The 18,265-nt window shown below is 38.9% G+C and overlaps 1 protein-coding gene across 2 annotated transcripts; it reads right to left on the bottom strand.

Annotated features, from left to right (window-relative positions):
* Window positions 8,719-14,089, bottom strand: LOC109207294 (ankyrin-3). 2 transcript variants are annotated; one of them, XM_019370185.1, is made up of 4 exons: window positions 13,547-14,089; window positions 11,457-11,732; window positions 10,840-10,977; window positions 8,719-10,513 (listed from the first exon to the last, which is right to left on the bottom strand). In XM_019370185.1, exons 1-4 carry the CDS (start codon window positions 13,874-13,876, stop codon window positions 8,984-8,986), a joined length of 2,274 nt encoding a protein of 757 aa, XP_019225730.1. In that variant the 5' UTR covers window positions 13,877-14,089; the 3' UTR covers window positions 8,719-8,983. The 2 variants fall into 2 exon arrangements, with proteins under 2 accessions (XP_019225730.1, XP_019225737.1); XM_019370192.1 differs by having other exon boundaries at window positions 13,562-14,089.

The following is an 18,265-nucleotide window of genomic DNA, read 5'->3' as shown; positions in this document are numbered from 1 at the left end:
CATTTCGGAAGCTTAAAGTTGAAAGAATTAACTAGGATTGGATTTTTGAGTAAACGAACTTGGAATCGGGATTTGAAGGTTTCAGCAGGTTCGTATGATGATTTCGGACTTGGGCGTATGCCCGGTTCGGGTTTTGGATAACCCGGGAGCGTTTTGGCGCCTTTTGTGGAAGTTAGCATTTTGGAAGAAATTTCATAAGTTTGGCTTGAAGTGCATTTCAGAGATATCGATGTTCGTTTGGGATTCCGAGTCTGGGAATAGCGCTATATGGTGATTCTGGAGTTGGGACCGCGATTGAAAGTGAATTCGGAGGTCCGTAGGTCATTTTGGAGTCATTTGGCTAAAGATAGAAAACTGAAGGTTTTTGAGAAGTTTGACCGGAAGTGAACTTTTTGATATCGGGGTCGGAATCCGATTCCGGAAGTTGGAGTAGGTCCGTAATGACGAATATGAGTTGTCTCCAAAATTTGAGGTCAATCAGACTTGATTTGATAGGTTTAAACATCGAAAGTAGAAGTTTGAAATTCTAAAGTTCATAAAGCTTGGATTGGAGGTCGATTCGTGGTTTTTGCGTTGTTTGATATGATTTGAGGTCTCGAGCAAGTTCTTAATGTGTTTTGGGACTTGTTGGTATGATTGGTTGGGGTCCCGAGGGCCTCGGGTGGATTCTGGAGGGTTAACGGATCGGAAATGGGATTTTTGGAAGGGTTGATCTTGCTGGTTGCTGTCATAACCGCACCTGCAAGAAAGGGGCCGCAGGTGCGGATTTTGGTCTAGAGCTAAGGGACCGCAGATGCGGTCAGGGTGCCGCAGAAGCGGGACCGCACCTGCGGAAGAAGGAGCCGCAGATGCGGTTTTGGGCTAGAGGAGAAGGGACCGCAGATGCGGTCATATTTCCGCAGATGCGGGACCGTACCTGCGGTGGAGAAGCCGCAGATGCGTGATTGGTGAAGGAGAGTTGGGATCGCAGATGCGGTCGTTTTGCCGCAAATGCGGGACCGCACCTGCGGTGGTGGAGTCGCAGAAGTGGAAGAGGGTCAGCATGGTGAAGACCGCAGATACGGTATTGGAACCGCACCTGCGAAACCGCAGAAGCGGTCTGGAGGCCGCAGGTGTGAAAATAGCTGGAGGCAGAGAGTTGTTTTAAATTCAGGATTTAGCCATTCTTCTCCCATTTTTCATTTGGCATGGGCGATTTTGGAGAGATTCAAGAGAGGATTTTCATCATCAACGATAAGGTAAGCTAATCCCACCTATTTTGAGTTAAATGCATCAATTATGTATGGATTTGAGCATGAAATTGGTAGAAATTTGGGGTTTTGGTAGAAAGACCTAGAAAATTAGTGTTCTTGGATTTTGACCACGATTTTGGGTATGAAATTTAGAGAAAATTATATATTTGAGTTCGTGAAGCTATGGGTAAACTTTATCTTCGGAAAATTTTGGAATCCGGGCACGTGGGTCCGAGGACAATTTTGTCAACTTTTCTTTTGGGGTAAGGAATTATTATAAATTTGGTGATAATGAGCAATTAAACATATATTAATGGGTTTATATAATTATTGGCTAGTTTTGGAGCGTTGTGCATTGATTCGAGTCTTCAGAAGGGCGTGGAATGCCGGTTATGTATCTTTGGAGCGAGGTGAGTCTCCTTTCTAACCTTGTAAGAGGGAATTGTCCCCATAGGTGAGTTAATTGGTTATGTGCTCCTATTTGTGGGGGCTACGTACGCACGAGGTGACGAGAGTCCGTGCGTAGCTACTATTATGCTATTGTCCGGGTAGTTTAGGACCCAAAGCATGCTATATTTGGAATATCTGTAACCTTATTGACATCTTGAATTGCTTAAATCACATTGAATTAGTAGATGAACTTCTAAAAGGATTAAACTTCATTTTCTTAAATTGTTGAAAGAGAAAGTGGCCTTTATTTGAATAAATATTCCCCGATAAATTCTTAATTGGCTATCTGAGCATGTATTTCTATGTGTACCTGCGTCGCATGTATGGTTCGCGAGCAGGGTGATTGTTTATCTTATGTTGACCGCGTCGTATGGATAGTTCGCGAGCGGGGTGATAGATGCATCTATGGTTCGCGCCGTTCGACCCTCGGCAGTGCACAATTTATTTTCTATTGGAGCGGGTCGTACGTACCACGGTGTTATTTGCGCATGCTCGTATTGCTGCCTTGAACTTATTAAAGTTGTTATTGCCTCTTCATGACTTGAGAATATTTTGATAAATAATGAAAATGAATTTTGGGAAAACTCCCTATAAAAGAAAATAATTGTTCACTTGTTTCCTTCTATTGGATTAAAATCATGTTTATAGAAATCCGCGATTTAATATTTTATTGACATCACATTATTGGACCCTTAGTAAGTGTCGAAGTCGACCATCTCGTCTCTACTTCTTCGAGATTAGGCGGGATACTTACTGAGTACACGTTGTTTATGTACTCATACTACACTTTTGTGCATTTTTGTTGCACAGGTATATATAACTCTAGTGGCCTACTGCGCATAGCAGCACGGATGATTCGGGGACTAGGTGAGTTGCATTATTCAAGGCGGACCGTAGCTAGTATAGTCCCTTCTGGTATATTGTATTTACTTTCTGTCCACTGTATTCCCGACGGATGTTGTATTATAGTATTTCCTAGAAATTGCTCATGCACTTGTGATACCGGGTTCTGAGACGGTTTGTTAAGCCTTTGAATCAAGCATGAACTTGCTAGATAGCAGGTTGTATTTAACTTGAACAGTAAATTCATGTTCAAATCCAATGTGAGCTAAAATTAAATAATAGAAGATTGATGAAGCTGAGCCTAAAAGCCTTCTAAGGTTTTCAGAAGAACTAAAGAAGTAGATAATTATTAGAACTTACCTGCAATACTTCGTAGGCCATCTAAATAAAAGGGAGTATGAGTCATTTGTTTGGTTTAGTGGCTTGCTGCCACGTGGGGTGGGGTGGGAAAGTTTAATCTTTATTCACTTATTAGGTAATTAGATAATATTTCGTTACCCGGTAATTAACGAATTACCCGTATAATTAAGAATTATTTCAAATTACTAAAAATTCCACTTATTTTTAATACACTTTATACACCGTATTATTACGGTCATGTGGTACCATGTAAAATAAATTCATACACTATTATTTCATTAAAAACATCTATATAAAAATACATATATTTTCTCAACTTATAATTTTCCTAATCTCATATAAAGAGTAAAAATTCTCATATGCTTAATTCTTAAAATGGTAAAAAGATAACCTTCCCTTCTTGGGAGAAAATAATTTCTATCTTTACAATAAAGAAAATCTCATAAACTTCCTCATATTATGTGTATAATTTAAAACATATTCGAAAGTAGTAATATTAATAACTATATAAAATTATATTTATATTTTTAAAACTATTTACAAAAATATTCCACTCAAAATACCATATCAAATCGGTACCAAGGTTGTTAAGCTTACTGGGTGTAACAGATAAAGCACCGGATCACACTGAACTCCCAGTCTCTCAATTGGGAGGCTAAGTGCTGGCTCACAATGATAAACAGCCGGTTGCTGCCCTCCAGCAACACTACCGATGTCAATGGGCCACGAGCAGCAGCTATCTACTGTTTTATGACCCACCAGGATTTTGATGTCGCCAAGCTCCTTCATGATGAGATGTTCATCCGCTCCCCAAAAGTACTCAAGGGGTTTTACTTCCCCTCTCTGGTTACCAAGCTGTGCCGTGTTGCACGAGTCCCTGAAAATCCCAGAGTAGATGGGAAATTTCCAGTGAAAGCCCCATTCCGGGCTAGCAAGATCACAGTGGGGAGAGAGCCGGTAGTGGTAGTCGATGCTGGTGAGGATGCTGAGGACACTGCCGCCCCACCACCGCCAAGAGCTGATGAGGCGGGCCCATCACAGGCCCGCCGAAGTACCCGCTTGACAGCCCTAGAGCAAGAAATGACTGGCCTTCGCACTTCTGTCACTGACCTGGGCACCCGAGTTGACAATTTGACTACTCAACAGGCCAAGTTGGAGAAAAAGATCATGGGCTGGCTCCGGGCACTAGGACGAGCATTTCACCTCGATCCTAGCACTATATCGGATCAGGATTGAGCTTCATGGAAGTCCCTTTACCTTACTCTGCTTTATATTCGTTGACATGGGGACATGCCAAAGCTTGAAGTGTGGGGTGGGGGATGGTTGTTGTTGTAAAAATTATATAACTTTGTATGGTGTTGTTTTGTTGTTTGGTATTGTTGGTTTATGTTAGTTAAATTCGACCTGGCCCAAAGATGGACACCTCTCGACGGGTCTCTTGAGGGACATAAGTCGAACAAAAAAAAAAGAAAAAAAAAAGAAAAGATTTTCATTTGATTAGGTAGTGTATCAACTCCCCCTTAGTTTTTCTTTAGACCACGGTTCTTTTCCAAGGGTTTCTATTTGAACCGGGTGTAGTTAGCGTTTTTCCTTTTTTTTAGTTTAGAAAGTCTTGGGCGGGAAATGGAAATAGGGACCCTTAACTCTAAGGTACCTTGAATAAGACTGCTTTAGTGTGACACTTAGGCTCTTTAGTTGACACAAAGAAGGCCTTAAATTGTGTGTCCCTGAATGGCTCAAGTACTTAGAACGGAGTGTCTGATGATCCTAACTGAATTGAGTCATGTGCCGTGTGTGAGTGAGGTTTTATGTATTCTGTGTTAACATTCAATGCCTAGAACTTGCCCTGTGTGTGTGCAAAGCGAAATGGTAGCCTTGTTTGGTCTGGAAAGTGATAGAGGCGTTTCTTTGCTTAACCCTTATATGTATGCTTGTTCCCACCTAAATGGTATACCCTAGTCAACCCCGTTGAGCCTGTAGACCTGTTTTTCTTGGCAACCACATTACAAGCCTAACCTGAGTTTACATAGCCTATCTTGTTGAACCTTATCAGCTCTTAGAAGCACTCAAAGTATAACGGATATGGAAAAATATAAGTGTGGGATGATTGGTTGGGCTGTTAAGTGGAATTAAGGGGACAAAAAGAAAAAGTGCAATTGTTGATAAACAATATTAGAGGTCACCAGAAAAAAAAAAATAGAAGCATCAAAAGTNAAAAAAAAAAAAAAAAAAAAAAAAAAAAAAAAAAAAAAAGAGAAGCATCAAAGTGGTGGCAGCTATTAAAAGAAAAAGTGTGGTTAAGAAGAAAAAAGAAGGGGTTAACACACTAATGTATTGGTAGAAGGAAGGTGTGATAAAGTGAAGAGTTTAAAAGTACACAATGTAGTGGAGTGCTTAGGGAGGTGTAGTCACTATACCCAGATGTATCCTACCCGTCCCGCAGCCAACATTACAACCAAATAAAGTCCTACTTGATTCTAGATCGAATGAGCTCGATTAGTCGAGTATTACACTACGGGCAAGCCTATGGTGTGTTGTTTGTGGCATAAGAATTTGTTCTGAGGGTGAGTGAAATGTTGTATTCGAATTCCTCAGTGTGTGATTTGTAAACGATATAATCCTCTTTTGTAGTGAGTAGGTGATCGCTGCCAACTCCTCACTACTAAAAAGTAGCAAGAGAGGGTCGCAATAGCTTTTACCCGATTTTGGGTCGGGATCGATATCCACAGAGAGCTAGAATTGGAATCGAGTATCTATCTAGTTTAGGATTGCGTATGTGTTCTTAATTACACTTCTCAATATTTTTGGGGTTTTTGTTTACTTCTACAATTATCAATCTACAAATGGTAATTGCAACTAAATTATGCTAAGAGTTATAATGCTACGAGTTGTTCAAATAGGCTTAAAAGGCACTAGGGTAGTGACTACCGCCTAGGTGGTCAATTGACGGGTACTTGAATCTAAGGCATGCTTGACACGTTTGGGGAGTATGTTATAACCGTTGCACGACTTTACCCACTCTACACCTCTCGGTGGTTCGAGTGATTTTGCCCAAATTGGCTTTCTCAAGACCAATTGGGTATGCAAATTTGCACAAGCAACTAGGGTTCAATTTGGATATTACTCTCTCGAGGTTTAACCCTTTAATTGGGGCTATCAATCTCTTGAGTACGCCCCAATTCATTGTTGGACCAATTTCAGAGACTTAGGCTCTCTTTCTCAAGAAGAGCTCAAGTCAACTCAACACAAACTAGTGTTTGCAACCACTAATTCAGAAACTAAATCATGAAATTGGCCCAAATAACAAACACTCATAGTCAAATTAGCCCTAAAATACAAGATCCATCAATTACCCATACTAGGGTTGAGCCACAACCCTAGCTTATGGGTTTAGCTACTCATAATTAAAGAAGAAAAGCAAGAAATAGATGAAGAAAAACTCATAATAATTAATTACTAAGTTAAATACAATGATTCAATGATTAAAAGTAGCTAAAATTTCCCAAAATGGCTTAGAAAGTCGAACCCACGAGTGCAGCTGCTTAATTACAATATCTCCTCCCTAAAAATGGAAAAAGAAGCTATTTATACTAGGCTGAAAGATCTTGACAAAAATGCCCCTACGGGGTTAGTGCGGACTGCACAAAATGGACCGCGGTCCGCACTGGGCTTTTGGCTTCAAAATCCAGCTCTCTGAACTCAGGCTCCGCGGACCGCACATAATGGACTGTGGCCGTGGAGGCTTCTAGTGCGGTCCGCGTAAAACGCACTGCGGACCGCGGAAGCTTGAAACTCTGAAAATGCAACCTCTCTGATTCTCGGCTCTGCGGACCGCACTAAATCGACTGCGGCCGCATTGCCTTCAGTGCGGACTGCACAAAACCTTATGCGGTCGCACTGCCTCTTAGCTTGAAATTTAGCCTCTCTGAATCTCCTAGTGCGGACCGCCCAAAGTGGTGTGAGGCCGCACTAGGCCTGTTTAGCCTGAGCTTGTCTTGTCTTTGGCACTTGTGCGGGTTTCACTCCGTTTGAGCTGATCTTTGACGTCTCGTCACTTTGATGATCAAACCTACAATCAAGCACAACTTATGAGCCTTTTGGGACTATTTTGTATGAATTTCTNAACGTCGATGGCCTTAGCCATAATATCGTTGATGGCCTTAGCCATGTACGTAACTTCGACTGTCGTCGAGTTACTTGTTGTCGTAGTCGAGCTGGACCTCTGACTGAGAGTAGGAGAGTTGTTTAGGGGCATTGCGTGGCTAGAAAGGAGTCCACTCTTGAGGCGAGGAGGTTGCGCTGAAGTAGTCTATCCATGTGAACTATTCTTGGTATAATATAAGAGTGTTTGTTGCTAGAGGACTAGCAACGGTTTAAGTGTGGGGTGTTGATAATAGGCTATATAGATGTTATTTACACTCTAATTGTGCCATACTTTATGGTTGTTTTAAAGGCTAAATGATAACTAGATACTCTAAATCTTGTTCTTTTGCTTTGCAGGGACTAATCCAATTTAGGAAGATACTATGGAGTGCTTTGGAGTCAACAATGTGGATATAAGGCCAATCAAGAAGAACCCAAACAGAAATAAGCAAGAAAGAGTAAAGGAGGCTGGGCAAGAAGCCACCGCGACCGCGGCGGGACCGCGGTAGGCCAAGAACGTGAGGCAGAATACTTGTGTTTCACCGCGGTCGTGCCGCGTTCTGCCGCGACCACGGTGGACTGTGTAATTGTCCAGAAATTTTGGGACTAAAGTGTAAATCGAGGGAAACTTATTCTAACCCTTTATAGACACAACAAACTCGCCCAATAAAAGGTTATGCTTGTTTTTAGACTGCATTGGGAGGAAGAACAAGAGTGAGAAGAGCAATCAACTATTAGAGTTTTTCAATCTTCTCTTTGTTATTCTATTTTGCACATTATGAATACTTTAGTGATTTCATCTTGCTTTGTTATGAGTAGCTAAATACTTTGTCTAGGGTTTTGATGGAACCTATTGAAGGATGAACTTCGTGTTATGTTAATATAGTTTGCCCGGTTTATTTTCTATTTGTTCAACTACGTTCTTGTTGTAGTTAATTGATAGGATCCTCAATTAGCTGTGCCTATTTAGTATGTATTACTCGGGAGAGGGTGCATATTTAGGTTATTATTGAACAACATCACTCCCAAAGTATATGAGGGATCAATAACTGAGGATTTAAAGGCGGGATTAGGGATAACGAAGCCTTGGGTGCAATCTTAAGTGAGCTGTAATAAAAGCCAGCTAGCGTAACTCGGGGGAGTGCGTCTAGTAAATTGTCGTGATTACTCGAGAGAGATTTACGGTAATAAGAGTGCTCATGATTGATAGAGACGGTTAGGCAAATCTATATGAAACATAACATGAAGGGATTCCATTAATAGTGGAAATCATAACCTTAGATCCTTCTCTTAATTGTTTACAACTTAATCATAGTTAGTCTTTATTTACTTAATTGCAGTCAGTTATAGTTAGTAAAAATATCCTCAATTGTTATTCGCAACGTTTGGGAAGTTGATTACGTAGAATTTAGTGAGTCTAACAAGAGTAATTGATAGGTTAATTTCTTGTGTGTTCGACTCTGGGCTAAATACTCAGATTATATTTGCAACGTCCGCTTAATCCTTTTTATAAGGCATAATTGGGCGTGATCAGAGGCCCTTACCATATTGGTTCAATTTTCATTGGAACGTCAAAGGTCTGTAAGCTTACATGAAATAGAGAATTATCATAAGTTGAAAAGTACGCAGATGATAATGTCGTGGGAACAGGATTGGCCTCGCGTACACAGTTCGATCTGCAGTATCTCAACTAACTGAAGCTTGACTGAAAGAAAACTAAAATCCCACTCCCTACATGATGAATCTGGACGGCAATAAAAGCTTTCATCTTCTCAACTGTTCTTTTTCTCGTTAAGATGCCATTTACAGACGAAGTACTACAAGATGAAGTACTACATATACTAAAAGAGAAAAACTCTACATTGAGTAAGAACTCTTCTAAGCATATGACAAAATGAAGTAGTAAGCTAATAACTATACATCTAAACTCTCTTGCTTATCGCCGACAAATATCTCTACTTGCTAAAAATAGCTTCTCTTGTCACAAGCTTTATTCCTCTCACCCAAAGCTCTGCCGTCTCGTAACCACCCTCACACACAAAGTGCACTTCCTTGTTCTTGGTCGTGATCACCCTAAATATTCCAGGTAGCTCAGCATCACCTTTTCTTTGCCTGATCTTCTGAAACTTCAAACTCGGTCCCACTTCCGCCTCCCGGCATACAACATTACGTCCGCTTGATTTTCCCCAACGCAATATTCCAGCAGCTTCAACCATTTTAAGAACTTTCATATGTGGAGACCCTTTACCTCCCTTTATGTGCTTCTTCACTTGGGCACCAGTTAAGACCAGTTTCCTAGCAAGTTCATCCAGTATCACCCTCTCTGCCTCATTTTTCTGTGTCTGCCTAGCAAGGGAAAGTGCAGTTTCACCCAATGCGTTCTTGATATCGCATCGTGCCCCACAAGAGATTAAGAATTCACATGTGCGGCCATGCCCTTCCCTTGCTGCAAGCATGAGTGGTGTGTAACCGTCCCCATTGGACATGTTTACATCATAACCCCTGGTTGTTAACTGTTTAACTGCATCCAAGTCGCCACATCGAGCTGCACAATGCAGTGCATAGAAACCTGCAGCGTTTCGACTACCCTGTTCAAGAGCAAATTCGAGCAGAACCTTTTCAAATCGATCACGATTTTGATTTAGTGCGCAGAGGGTAACAGCAGTCTCCCCAGATTTGTTCTGCAGCTTGACATTAGCACCGGCATGCACAAGCAATCTGAAGCCGTCTACATGACCCTCTGCAGCGGTGATCATTACAGCGGAGAAACCTTGGTCATCTTGGCTATCCAGATCAATATCTCCTCGTCCAATCAGAGCTTTTAAGGATAAAAGGTCCCTGGAACGAGCCACAAACAGTAAGGGCGAAAAGACAGACATGTTGCTTGACTTGGGAATCTTTCCACTCTGAATGACTTCCAGAACTGCACCTTGAAAACCAAGCTTCCATCGACTGGATGCAGCAACGGAGCTTGCTGATTCACCAGCTGCATTAACCAAACCAAAATCAGCACCAGCTATAGTCAATACTTTGAGGCAGTCTTCCCTCTTGAATCTCGCAGAGATCATTAAAGCTGTATCTCCTGTGTCCGTTCTTGAGTCTAGATCACAGCCAAAGTCAATCAAACATTTAATAACGCTTGAGAACCCAAGTCGTGCTGCCATATGTATAGGGCGGAACTCAACATTCCGAGAGGTTTTAACTGGAGATTCTACATGAGCACCACATTTCAGAAGCACTGAAACTGCTCCTGCATTACCACAAAGAATAGCATGGTGGAGAAGGGATCTACCACTGAGTGTACTGGGGGCGAGCCGCTGGAGGAGCATTTGCAGAATAGAGCCACTAGCTTCAAAGTACTCCACAGCACACCAAGTAATGGCATAGGGATCTGCTAATCCAGCACCTACTCGAAATTCTTCACCTGAAGCTGCATCCCAGGACCAAGCTCCAAGATGGACTGGGCCATCAGTTTTTGCGCCGGCCTTGGGAGTCCAAAAACGAAGGGAAGGCCAAGTTAGTCAATAGTAAAAATAAACATGGCTCAATATGTAGTTCTCAAAGACAATAGTAATCTGCTTGCCCTATCAGTTTCCTATGGGATGAAAGACATTGCATCAGGTTCAATTCTTTTCTTTTTTTTTTTTGGTGGAGCGTCAGGTTCAATTCTTTAGTAACATATCCAAATTTTAACTAGGATTATACAAATGGGAAGAGGATTCTAGTTAATTGCTGAGTATATTAAGGAAGTCAAGCGTTGCATTTAGGAAGCATTTAGTCAATAACTAGTGATCCATTTCGAGGCAATTACCTCAAGCAGTAGACGGACTACAGAGACTTGCCTACTAACAACAGCAGCCACAAGTGCCGAACAGTCAACATTTGTATGCAGAGAAGGTTTGCATGACTGGAGCAAAACACGATTTGTAGTATCGACATTCACTCCACACTGCATCAAGCAAGCAACAATAGTGTCAAGAAGATTGACGACAAGCATCCGGTGGCCACAGTTGCTCCCAAGAAGAAAGATACAAGAGTAGTACAGAGCAAGCAACCAAGGCACAGTACAATGGTAAAACACTTAAAGAGGTAGCTGGATGTATAGATCAAGGTGCACACAAGTTGGATTGGACATCACGTTATGAGAGGAAAAAAAAAGTGTACACGAATATCATTCTCAAATATCTCAAGCGGCTCAAAGCAGTGAACCCACTTGAATTGGCTAATTTGTAGCAAATAGCATTTAAGGGTATCAGCAAGGAGAGAAATGCAAAAATAATGACAAGCTTTTCTCTTATCAAAAATGTTTTGTAGTTTGAACTTGAGTTGGAAACATCTGACTTAATGTTAGCAGTTCATTTAGTGTCATATTATCATTAGTGGTATCCTGCACAAATATAGTATCATAAAGCTAGTCTAATGTTCCACCTTAAGGAGAGTGTCCACAACATCTCCAAATCCACGGCAACATCCAGTGAAGAAAGCATGTACAGCAATCCGAGGTCGAATCATTTCTGATTCCATGAGCAGCTCGACAAATCTTGCATGCCCATGACAGCTGGCCTCCAACAGAGCTTCCTCACAAGCCTGCTGAGATGCCCCAGCTTTAATTAACACCTCTAAGATCTCTTGGTGTCCCTCCCTCACTGCTGCTGTGGTTGGGAATCCCCTGAAAAGTTTTTGATTTACATCGGCTCCAATACTCTGCAGAAAAATGCCAGACTATATTATAAGTTACTCAGAGCGCATAGTTTGATTTGATGAGGAAAAGAAGGAAGCGAAAAACTCCAAAGGATGACATTGATGAACCTCACAGTTGACAAGGAATCTTATTCAGCTAGCAAATATGTGCGTAGAGACAACCATAGACAAAATAAGGGATAAGAAAGATAAACACTATGTTATTCAGTTTCCAGGACTAGTTGCCTGCACTCTTATATCAGTGAACTGAAAATGAGCCACCGGGAAAAGCACAGGGCCTAATTCTGTCCTAATCAGATTCAAAATAAAATCACACATGATTATCAACTTTCTTTGATAAACATTCAGCTTCAAGTTTTTTGATTTTTTCACATTTAGGACTGCATGAATGATTTTCATTGTTACCTACGCAATTCAATTTTCAAATGATTCCAGTAAATGCCTTTTAATCCTAGTTTTCTATATTATTCCATCAGAGTCTGATACAAACAGAAATTATAACTGTTATGGGAAAAACTGCAACAGGAAATTGCAAGTCATATGTTGCAGGACCTCAGTGAGTCAAGGTACATATGTCACGGTGGAACTGAGCACTCAAACTGAGCTTTAATGTATTCACTTTTACAACATTTCTCTGCTGATTTCATGATTTAGTACCTTGTTTCAGCTAAAAAAATGAATAAAGGAGCTAAGCAGTTGATAGCAGAATGTTGCTTTTGAAAAGAATATTTGTGAAATCTCTTGATTGACTCATTTACTAACAAGCGTTATCACCCAAAATTGAACAACAGCTGAAAACCTCTAGCAGCGAGACGAAAAATTGTAAGACTAGGAAATGCAAATAAATAGTAAGTAAATAAATAAACAAGGAGAGTAAAAATAGGTACACAAAAAGAAAATTACATTAAAAATATGGCAAATAATCGACCTCTAATTACAAACGCTCCCATATTAGTAATTAATTAAGGCAAAACTCTTTGTAGAGAAAAACTAAAGCAAAGTCATCTTCTTCCTTGTAAAAGAACTACTATACTGCGGTTTAATGACGGTAATTTTGGGCAATCCTAAAAGACAAGCTGCACTGAGATAGGTAAATCAAGTATTGGGGAAAAGGTGACCTTTTTTCTTAAAATTAAGTAAATAGCTAACAGTAACTTTAGGCAATCTTAAAAGACAAGTTACAGTGACGATGGTTAAAGCAAATACTGAGAAAATAGGTGACATCGTTTTCCATAATCAAGTAGTTGAAAATTAAGTTTCTTTGTTTCCTTGATAGGCAGTAAAAAATTTCTAACCAAAGATGTCGAGAGAAAACAGGCGATAATATGGTCGAAAGGGACAAAAGAAAAAAGACTAGGACAAAAAAGTTAACAAAATGCAGAAATAATAAAGGAAAATTGTAAGGCAAAATAGTTCGATATTAACTGCGAGCTTTATCAGCTACTTTTACAGTAAGATAACGACAGAAGACCGGACGGAAAGATGTAGTTCTTATCCAGCAAAATTCAAAATTCAAATTACTTACAAAAGGCGATGCAAAATGTTAATTCTTTAAATTTTTAAAGGAGCATTAATTAGAGAAGATCACCATAATGGCTAGTCATAAGACTCATAAGTCATAACCAAAGGTCTGCATTTAAGATAATCAGAAATGCAGGTGGAGAAGTTTCAGCTGAATATAAATATGCTACATCACACGAAAGAATAGTCAGTGATTTAAATTAAAAACAGTTCAAATCAAGTAGGCAAAACACTGGAACAACAACAATAATTTATTACTAATTGAAGGATGTAGAGCAAAGCTGAGGTTATTTCACCAGTAGTTTTCTCACAAGAGCAACATTTCCATTATGAACGGCGAGGAACAATGCCGTAACGTCCGTTTTGAACTCCTCGTATACGATCCTAACTTCGTTCGGCAACTCATCATGCGTCACGACCTCCGCCTTTCTCACCTTCAAGCACACATCGCCGACGAAATTTACGTCAACGAACGGATCGGCGATGCATTCGAGAGCTAATATCAGATCGTTTGAATGCGAAGCTTCGAGAAGACGACGGGAAACTTCAACCTCGTAGTTCACCGGAAAAACCTGTTTTCCGGCGAGGAAACCACCTCCGACACCTGAATGGCCAAACACTGTCATTTCCGACGAAGAAAGTTGTAGCGCAACGAGAAGTTACTGCTTTCTCCTCTGTGTCTCTCACAAGCTTTTTACGTGTATCTGCGACACATCTACAGAGTAAGTGCAGAAGAAGCAGCGGAGCAGGAAAGGAATGGAGCAGTGTGAGTTTTTATTTGTTTAATAGTTTCGGAAAACACGAAACTCGAGAGAGGAAACTTGAAAGAAGTGAGCGCCAGAGTTAAGGAGTGTAGTGAGGGTTGAGACAGTGTTATATTGGGCCTGACTTCACTCTTTTACCATGGTTAAAAACACTGATTTTTACCGTAGTTGACCCACAATGGATCTAGGCTCTAGTAACGGATGTAATTGCACCGATTATAGTAGCTGTAATTTATTTACACATTAGGTGTATTTTTTATTGCATTATATATTGTGATTTAGGGGTGTTTATAGTTCGGTTTGGATCGGTTTTTCCTAAAAGGAAACCAAACCAAGTAAGTCGGTTTTTTTAAATATTAGAACCAAACCAAAATCAATTAAGTCGGTTTTTTCTCGATTCGGTTTATGTCAGATTTTATCGGTTTTTTAGTTTTTTCGGTTATTTGTCGGTTTTTTCTTAAATATAAGACATACATTACCAAATACATATTCCGGTGACCACATTTTCAACGTAGCACTATCAAATCAATTGCTCTTTGAGAAATCTATTATTTTCCAAGATATATTGATGATAATTGAATCAAATAGTGATGAATAATTTAACGACTCAATTAAAAATATATATTATTTTTAACATGAAATGGATTCTTACATTTAACAAAAGAAAACTACAATCAAACTAGAATGTAAAGTTAAAGAACTGTACTAAAAGTGCAAACGATTAACATTTACTATAAAAAATTTGAAAACTTTGTATAAAAATATACATATATATAGGTGTAATAATAAATTTGAAATAGCTACCCTATAGTCGGTTTGGTTCGATTTTATCTAATTAAAACCAAAACCAAACCAAATTTGATCGGTTTTTAAAATTCAAAGCCAAAACCAAACCAAACCAAACCAAAAAGTATCAATTTTTTTGGTCGATTTGATTTGGTTTTTGGTTTTTCGGGTTTTTATGAACACCCCTAATTGTGATGTTTGATTCCATCTAATTATTGTGGTGTCGCTTTAAATTATATTAGTAATAAATTTAAATGATAGTTAAAAAGTTTCCTATTAAAAAAGTCTCCTGTTATGAGGTCATTTAAGTTTATATTAGCGAAAAAATTTTAATTGATATAGTTCAAAATATTCAGGAAAAGAAAAATTTGCTCGTAATAATGTAAAATTGCTCAATTTTATCATATGTCCTACTTTAGATCCGTTCATATTGTTGCCGATAGTAAATAGCCGTCAACTTACGGTTGTCATTAACGTAGCTCTGACGTGGATTGAATATATTTCATGTGTCAAAATACTTTGAGAAAAAAATTCAAATTTATTCCATACTTTTAAGTAGGGGTGGCAAAATGGTTAAAAAGAAACAGTTAACCTCCCATATTATCCACTAAAAATGGGTTGGATAATGAACTTTTTAAAAACGGGTCAAATATGGAAGAACCATATTATCCATTTAGAAATTGGATAACCAATGAATAACCAATGGGTCTATCTTTTATATTTGTAAAGCCTTAAATTGGGGGTTTCTCAAGTTAGGAGACTAGAAATTCTCCCAAAAGTGATCATATGCAAGAAGTCATAAACCATATTATCCGTTGGTTAACCCGTTTTTTATCCGAATTAAACATGTGTCGGGTCGAATAATTTATCGTTTCATTACCCATTTTCGACCCAAACCATATCCAACTCGACCCACCCGTTTGCCACTCCAACTTTTAGGTTTATATAGTTCAATAAATTTGAAGTAGAACATTTTCAAAATGAAATAGTATCAATCAGTGGATTACATGAAACAGTAAACCGCACTTACTAGTAAATCCCTCTACCTACGTCTGCATAGATGCAGTATCTAGTGTGGGCCATGATTTTGTTGGGGTTGGAAATTGGACGTTAGGATTTTGGAGGTAAGTAGATGAACGGCATTATGGATACGAGGGACGGCACCACTAAGGATTATGGTCGGATAAATATGATTCCTTCACTTTTAATTAGAGGCTCGAATTCAAATTTGAAAATGAAAAAAATTTCTTCTATGAAACATTTCTTTCTTTAATGGGCTCCAAGTAGCGCGAATTCGAATTAGCCCAAAATCAAAACTAATAGTACCAAACATAGAATGACAAACAAAAAAAATATAGGGGACGGCAAATGCATGAACTTTGATCTCATCGAGAGCAACTATAGGGACGGCTTTGATCCAGCTACTATACCAACTGTTTCCGCAGGCGGAAGCCATAAATTAGGCCATAGCCCATATTGATCATCATACATTTTAAGATATGGTTTGCGTGCCCAAATTTTGCAACACATGTCGCATTATGCTCATTCGAGGACTTATATTTGGATTTAAGACGACTTCCAGCTCAATGGAATATAATTAGCGAAGAGCAAACGCACCTCCCTAAGTCGAGTATACATTTTAATTGAAATAAATAACCAATATATGCTAGTCTCAGTAGCTATCTCAATGCAATAAATTTCGCATATACTTGTTTATCTTTTTTCGTCATTATTGTTTTTTACTTGTTAGCTTGTATGAAGGGAATAATTTACGCCATTTAGCTTGTTAGATTGTATGAAGGGAAAGAATATACTCCATTTCTAAGCATCAAAGTTTTGTAGATGTGATGCTATTATTATTTCTATGGTTTTTGTTGTTGGTACTGATATATTGTCTTTTTTGTCTCCTTGAGTCGAGGGTCTATAAGAAACAACATCTCTACTCCCTTGGAGTAGGGGTAAAGTCTGCGTACACTCTATCCTCCCCAGGCTCCACTTGTGAAATTTTACTGGCGTTGTTGTTGTCGTCTTAGCATCAAAATTCAAAATACTTGTGCGGTTGAAATAAATAGTGATGTACGTTGAATAGAAATATTGAAAATGATAATAATCAGTTGATATTCTTACTTAAAAATTGATTATTCATCACTCTTATAGCTAATTTAACTTATAACACTTTCAATATTTACGAAACATCTCTATATAACAGATATTTATTATAAAAGCCTGAATCGATTTTTATGTTATGTTATAATATGTCTTCTATAACAGCACTTCACTATAACAACTAAAAGATATCAAAACAAATAAAGCTCTTGTATAGAGGTTTGACTTTACTCGTAAACTATCGGTCTTAATATTGACGAGAGGGTATGGGGCAGAACGGGACTAGAACACCGTTCACCGCCCAACAGGGATAGACAAGGAGATGTGTACTTGTGTACTCCATATATAATTTGGTATGGCTAGGCCTAGGGGACAGGATCTGGTCATATAAATGGGCAAGAGAGATTGAGAGAAAATCAAGAGTAATAATGAACAATCCGAATTGGTGAAAGTTTACAGATGTGCAAATGCAGTTCTGCACTGCAGTCTGGAACTACTTGCGCTTTTTTACTAACTGTGAAAGCTAAAATTTCCCTGTTTGTGCACGCGATTAGTCCACGTCCACTACTCGGTCAATACGAGTATTGAAGAAGCCATTGAACTCAAATCTCTTTCTCTTTTTCGGTTAAGATACGATAGAGACCTCAGTGAACCTTTACTTTGACCAGCTTTCTTAATTCTTTGTAGCAAAACTAACATAAGAAATACAAGGAGGTATATGTTTATTCGTAAAACAGTTGAATTTATAACGTATTTTATAAACAAATAAATTAATTTGACCCAAAAATAACAAGTACAATAAAAGTAGAGATAAAATTAACAAACGAAATTAAAAAAAATAACAAGCACGAACTAAGAACTTTAGCCTTTCCAGCGACAAGTGTATATGCAATATTCACATGCCAGAATTGAGAGTAACATGGATATAGATTATAATTTTTATATATAGAATCGTTTTCTATCCTTCAATGGATGGTAATCCTCCTATTTATAGTCTTACTTAGAGAGACAAGATCCTAAAATCAAGCTCCTCTTGAATAAGAATAAAATCGTCATTGATGGCCGCACAACGGTTAGCTTTGAATGCTGAAATTCTCTGTAATAGCTGCTCATTAAATGTTGTCTGATACCAAAAACTATGAATCTTTATTGTCAGCTATTCTGCCTTCGGGATCCATCTTGCACCAGTCACACAATCGCTCCCGGTGCCAGCTGTTTGCTGATTCATCTTTTACCCGCCCTCGATTGTACGTGTCACCTCACCATTCGAACAACTATCATCAACCAATTTTACCCCATACAATGGAAAACTCTCAATTTTTTTTACTTGTAGTTATTGAAAGGAATTCGTATGAGATT

The sequence above is a fragment of the Nicotiana attenuata genome, chromosome 2 (genome assembly GCF_001879085.1).
Source record: "Nicotiana attenuata strain UT chromosome 2, NIATTr2, whole genome shotgun sequence".
Taxonomy (NCBI): domain Eukaryota; kingdom Viridiplantae; phylum Streptophyta; class Magnoliopsida; order Solanales; family Solanaceae; genus Nicotiana; species Nicotiana attenuata.
This window is presented reverse-complemented; position numbering and strand designations above follow the sequence as displayed.

Bases quoted from the DNA above. Each gene is read 5' to 3' on its own strand.
- LOC109207294 (XM_019370185.1), bottom strand. From the start codon at position 13,876: ATGACAGTGTTTGGCCATTCAGGTGTCGGAGGTGGTTTCCTCGCCGGA. The intron at 11,733-13,546 runs GTGAAATAACCT...ATTTTTCTGCAG, and splicing joins CTCTTGTGAGAAAACTACTG to AGTATTGGAGCCGATGTAAA. The intron at 10,514-10,839 runs GTAATTGCCTCG...TGGACTCCCAAG, and splicing joins TAGTCCGTCTACTGCTTGAG to GCCGGCGCAAAAACTGATGG.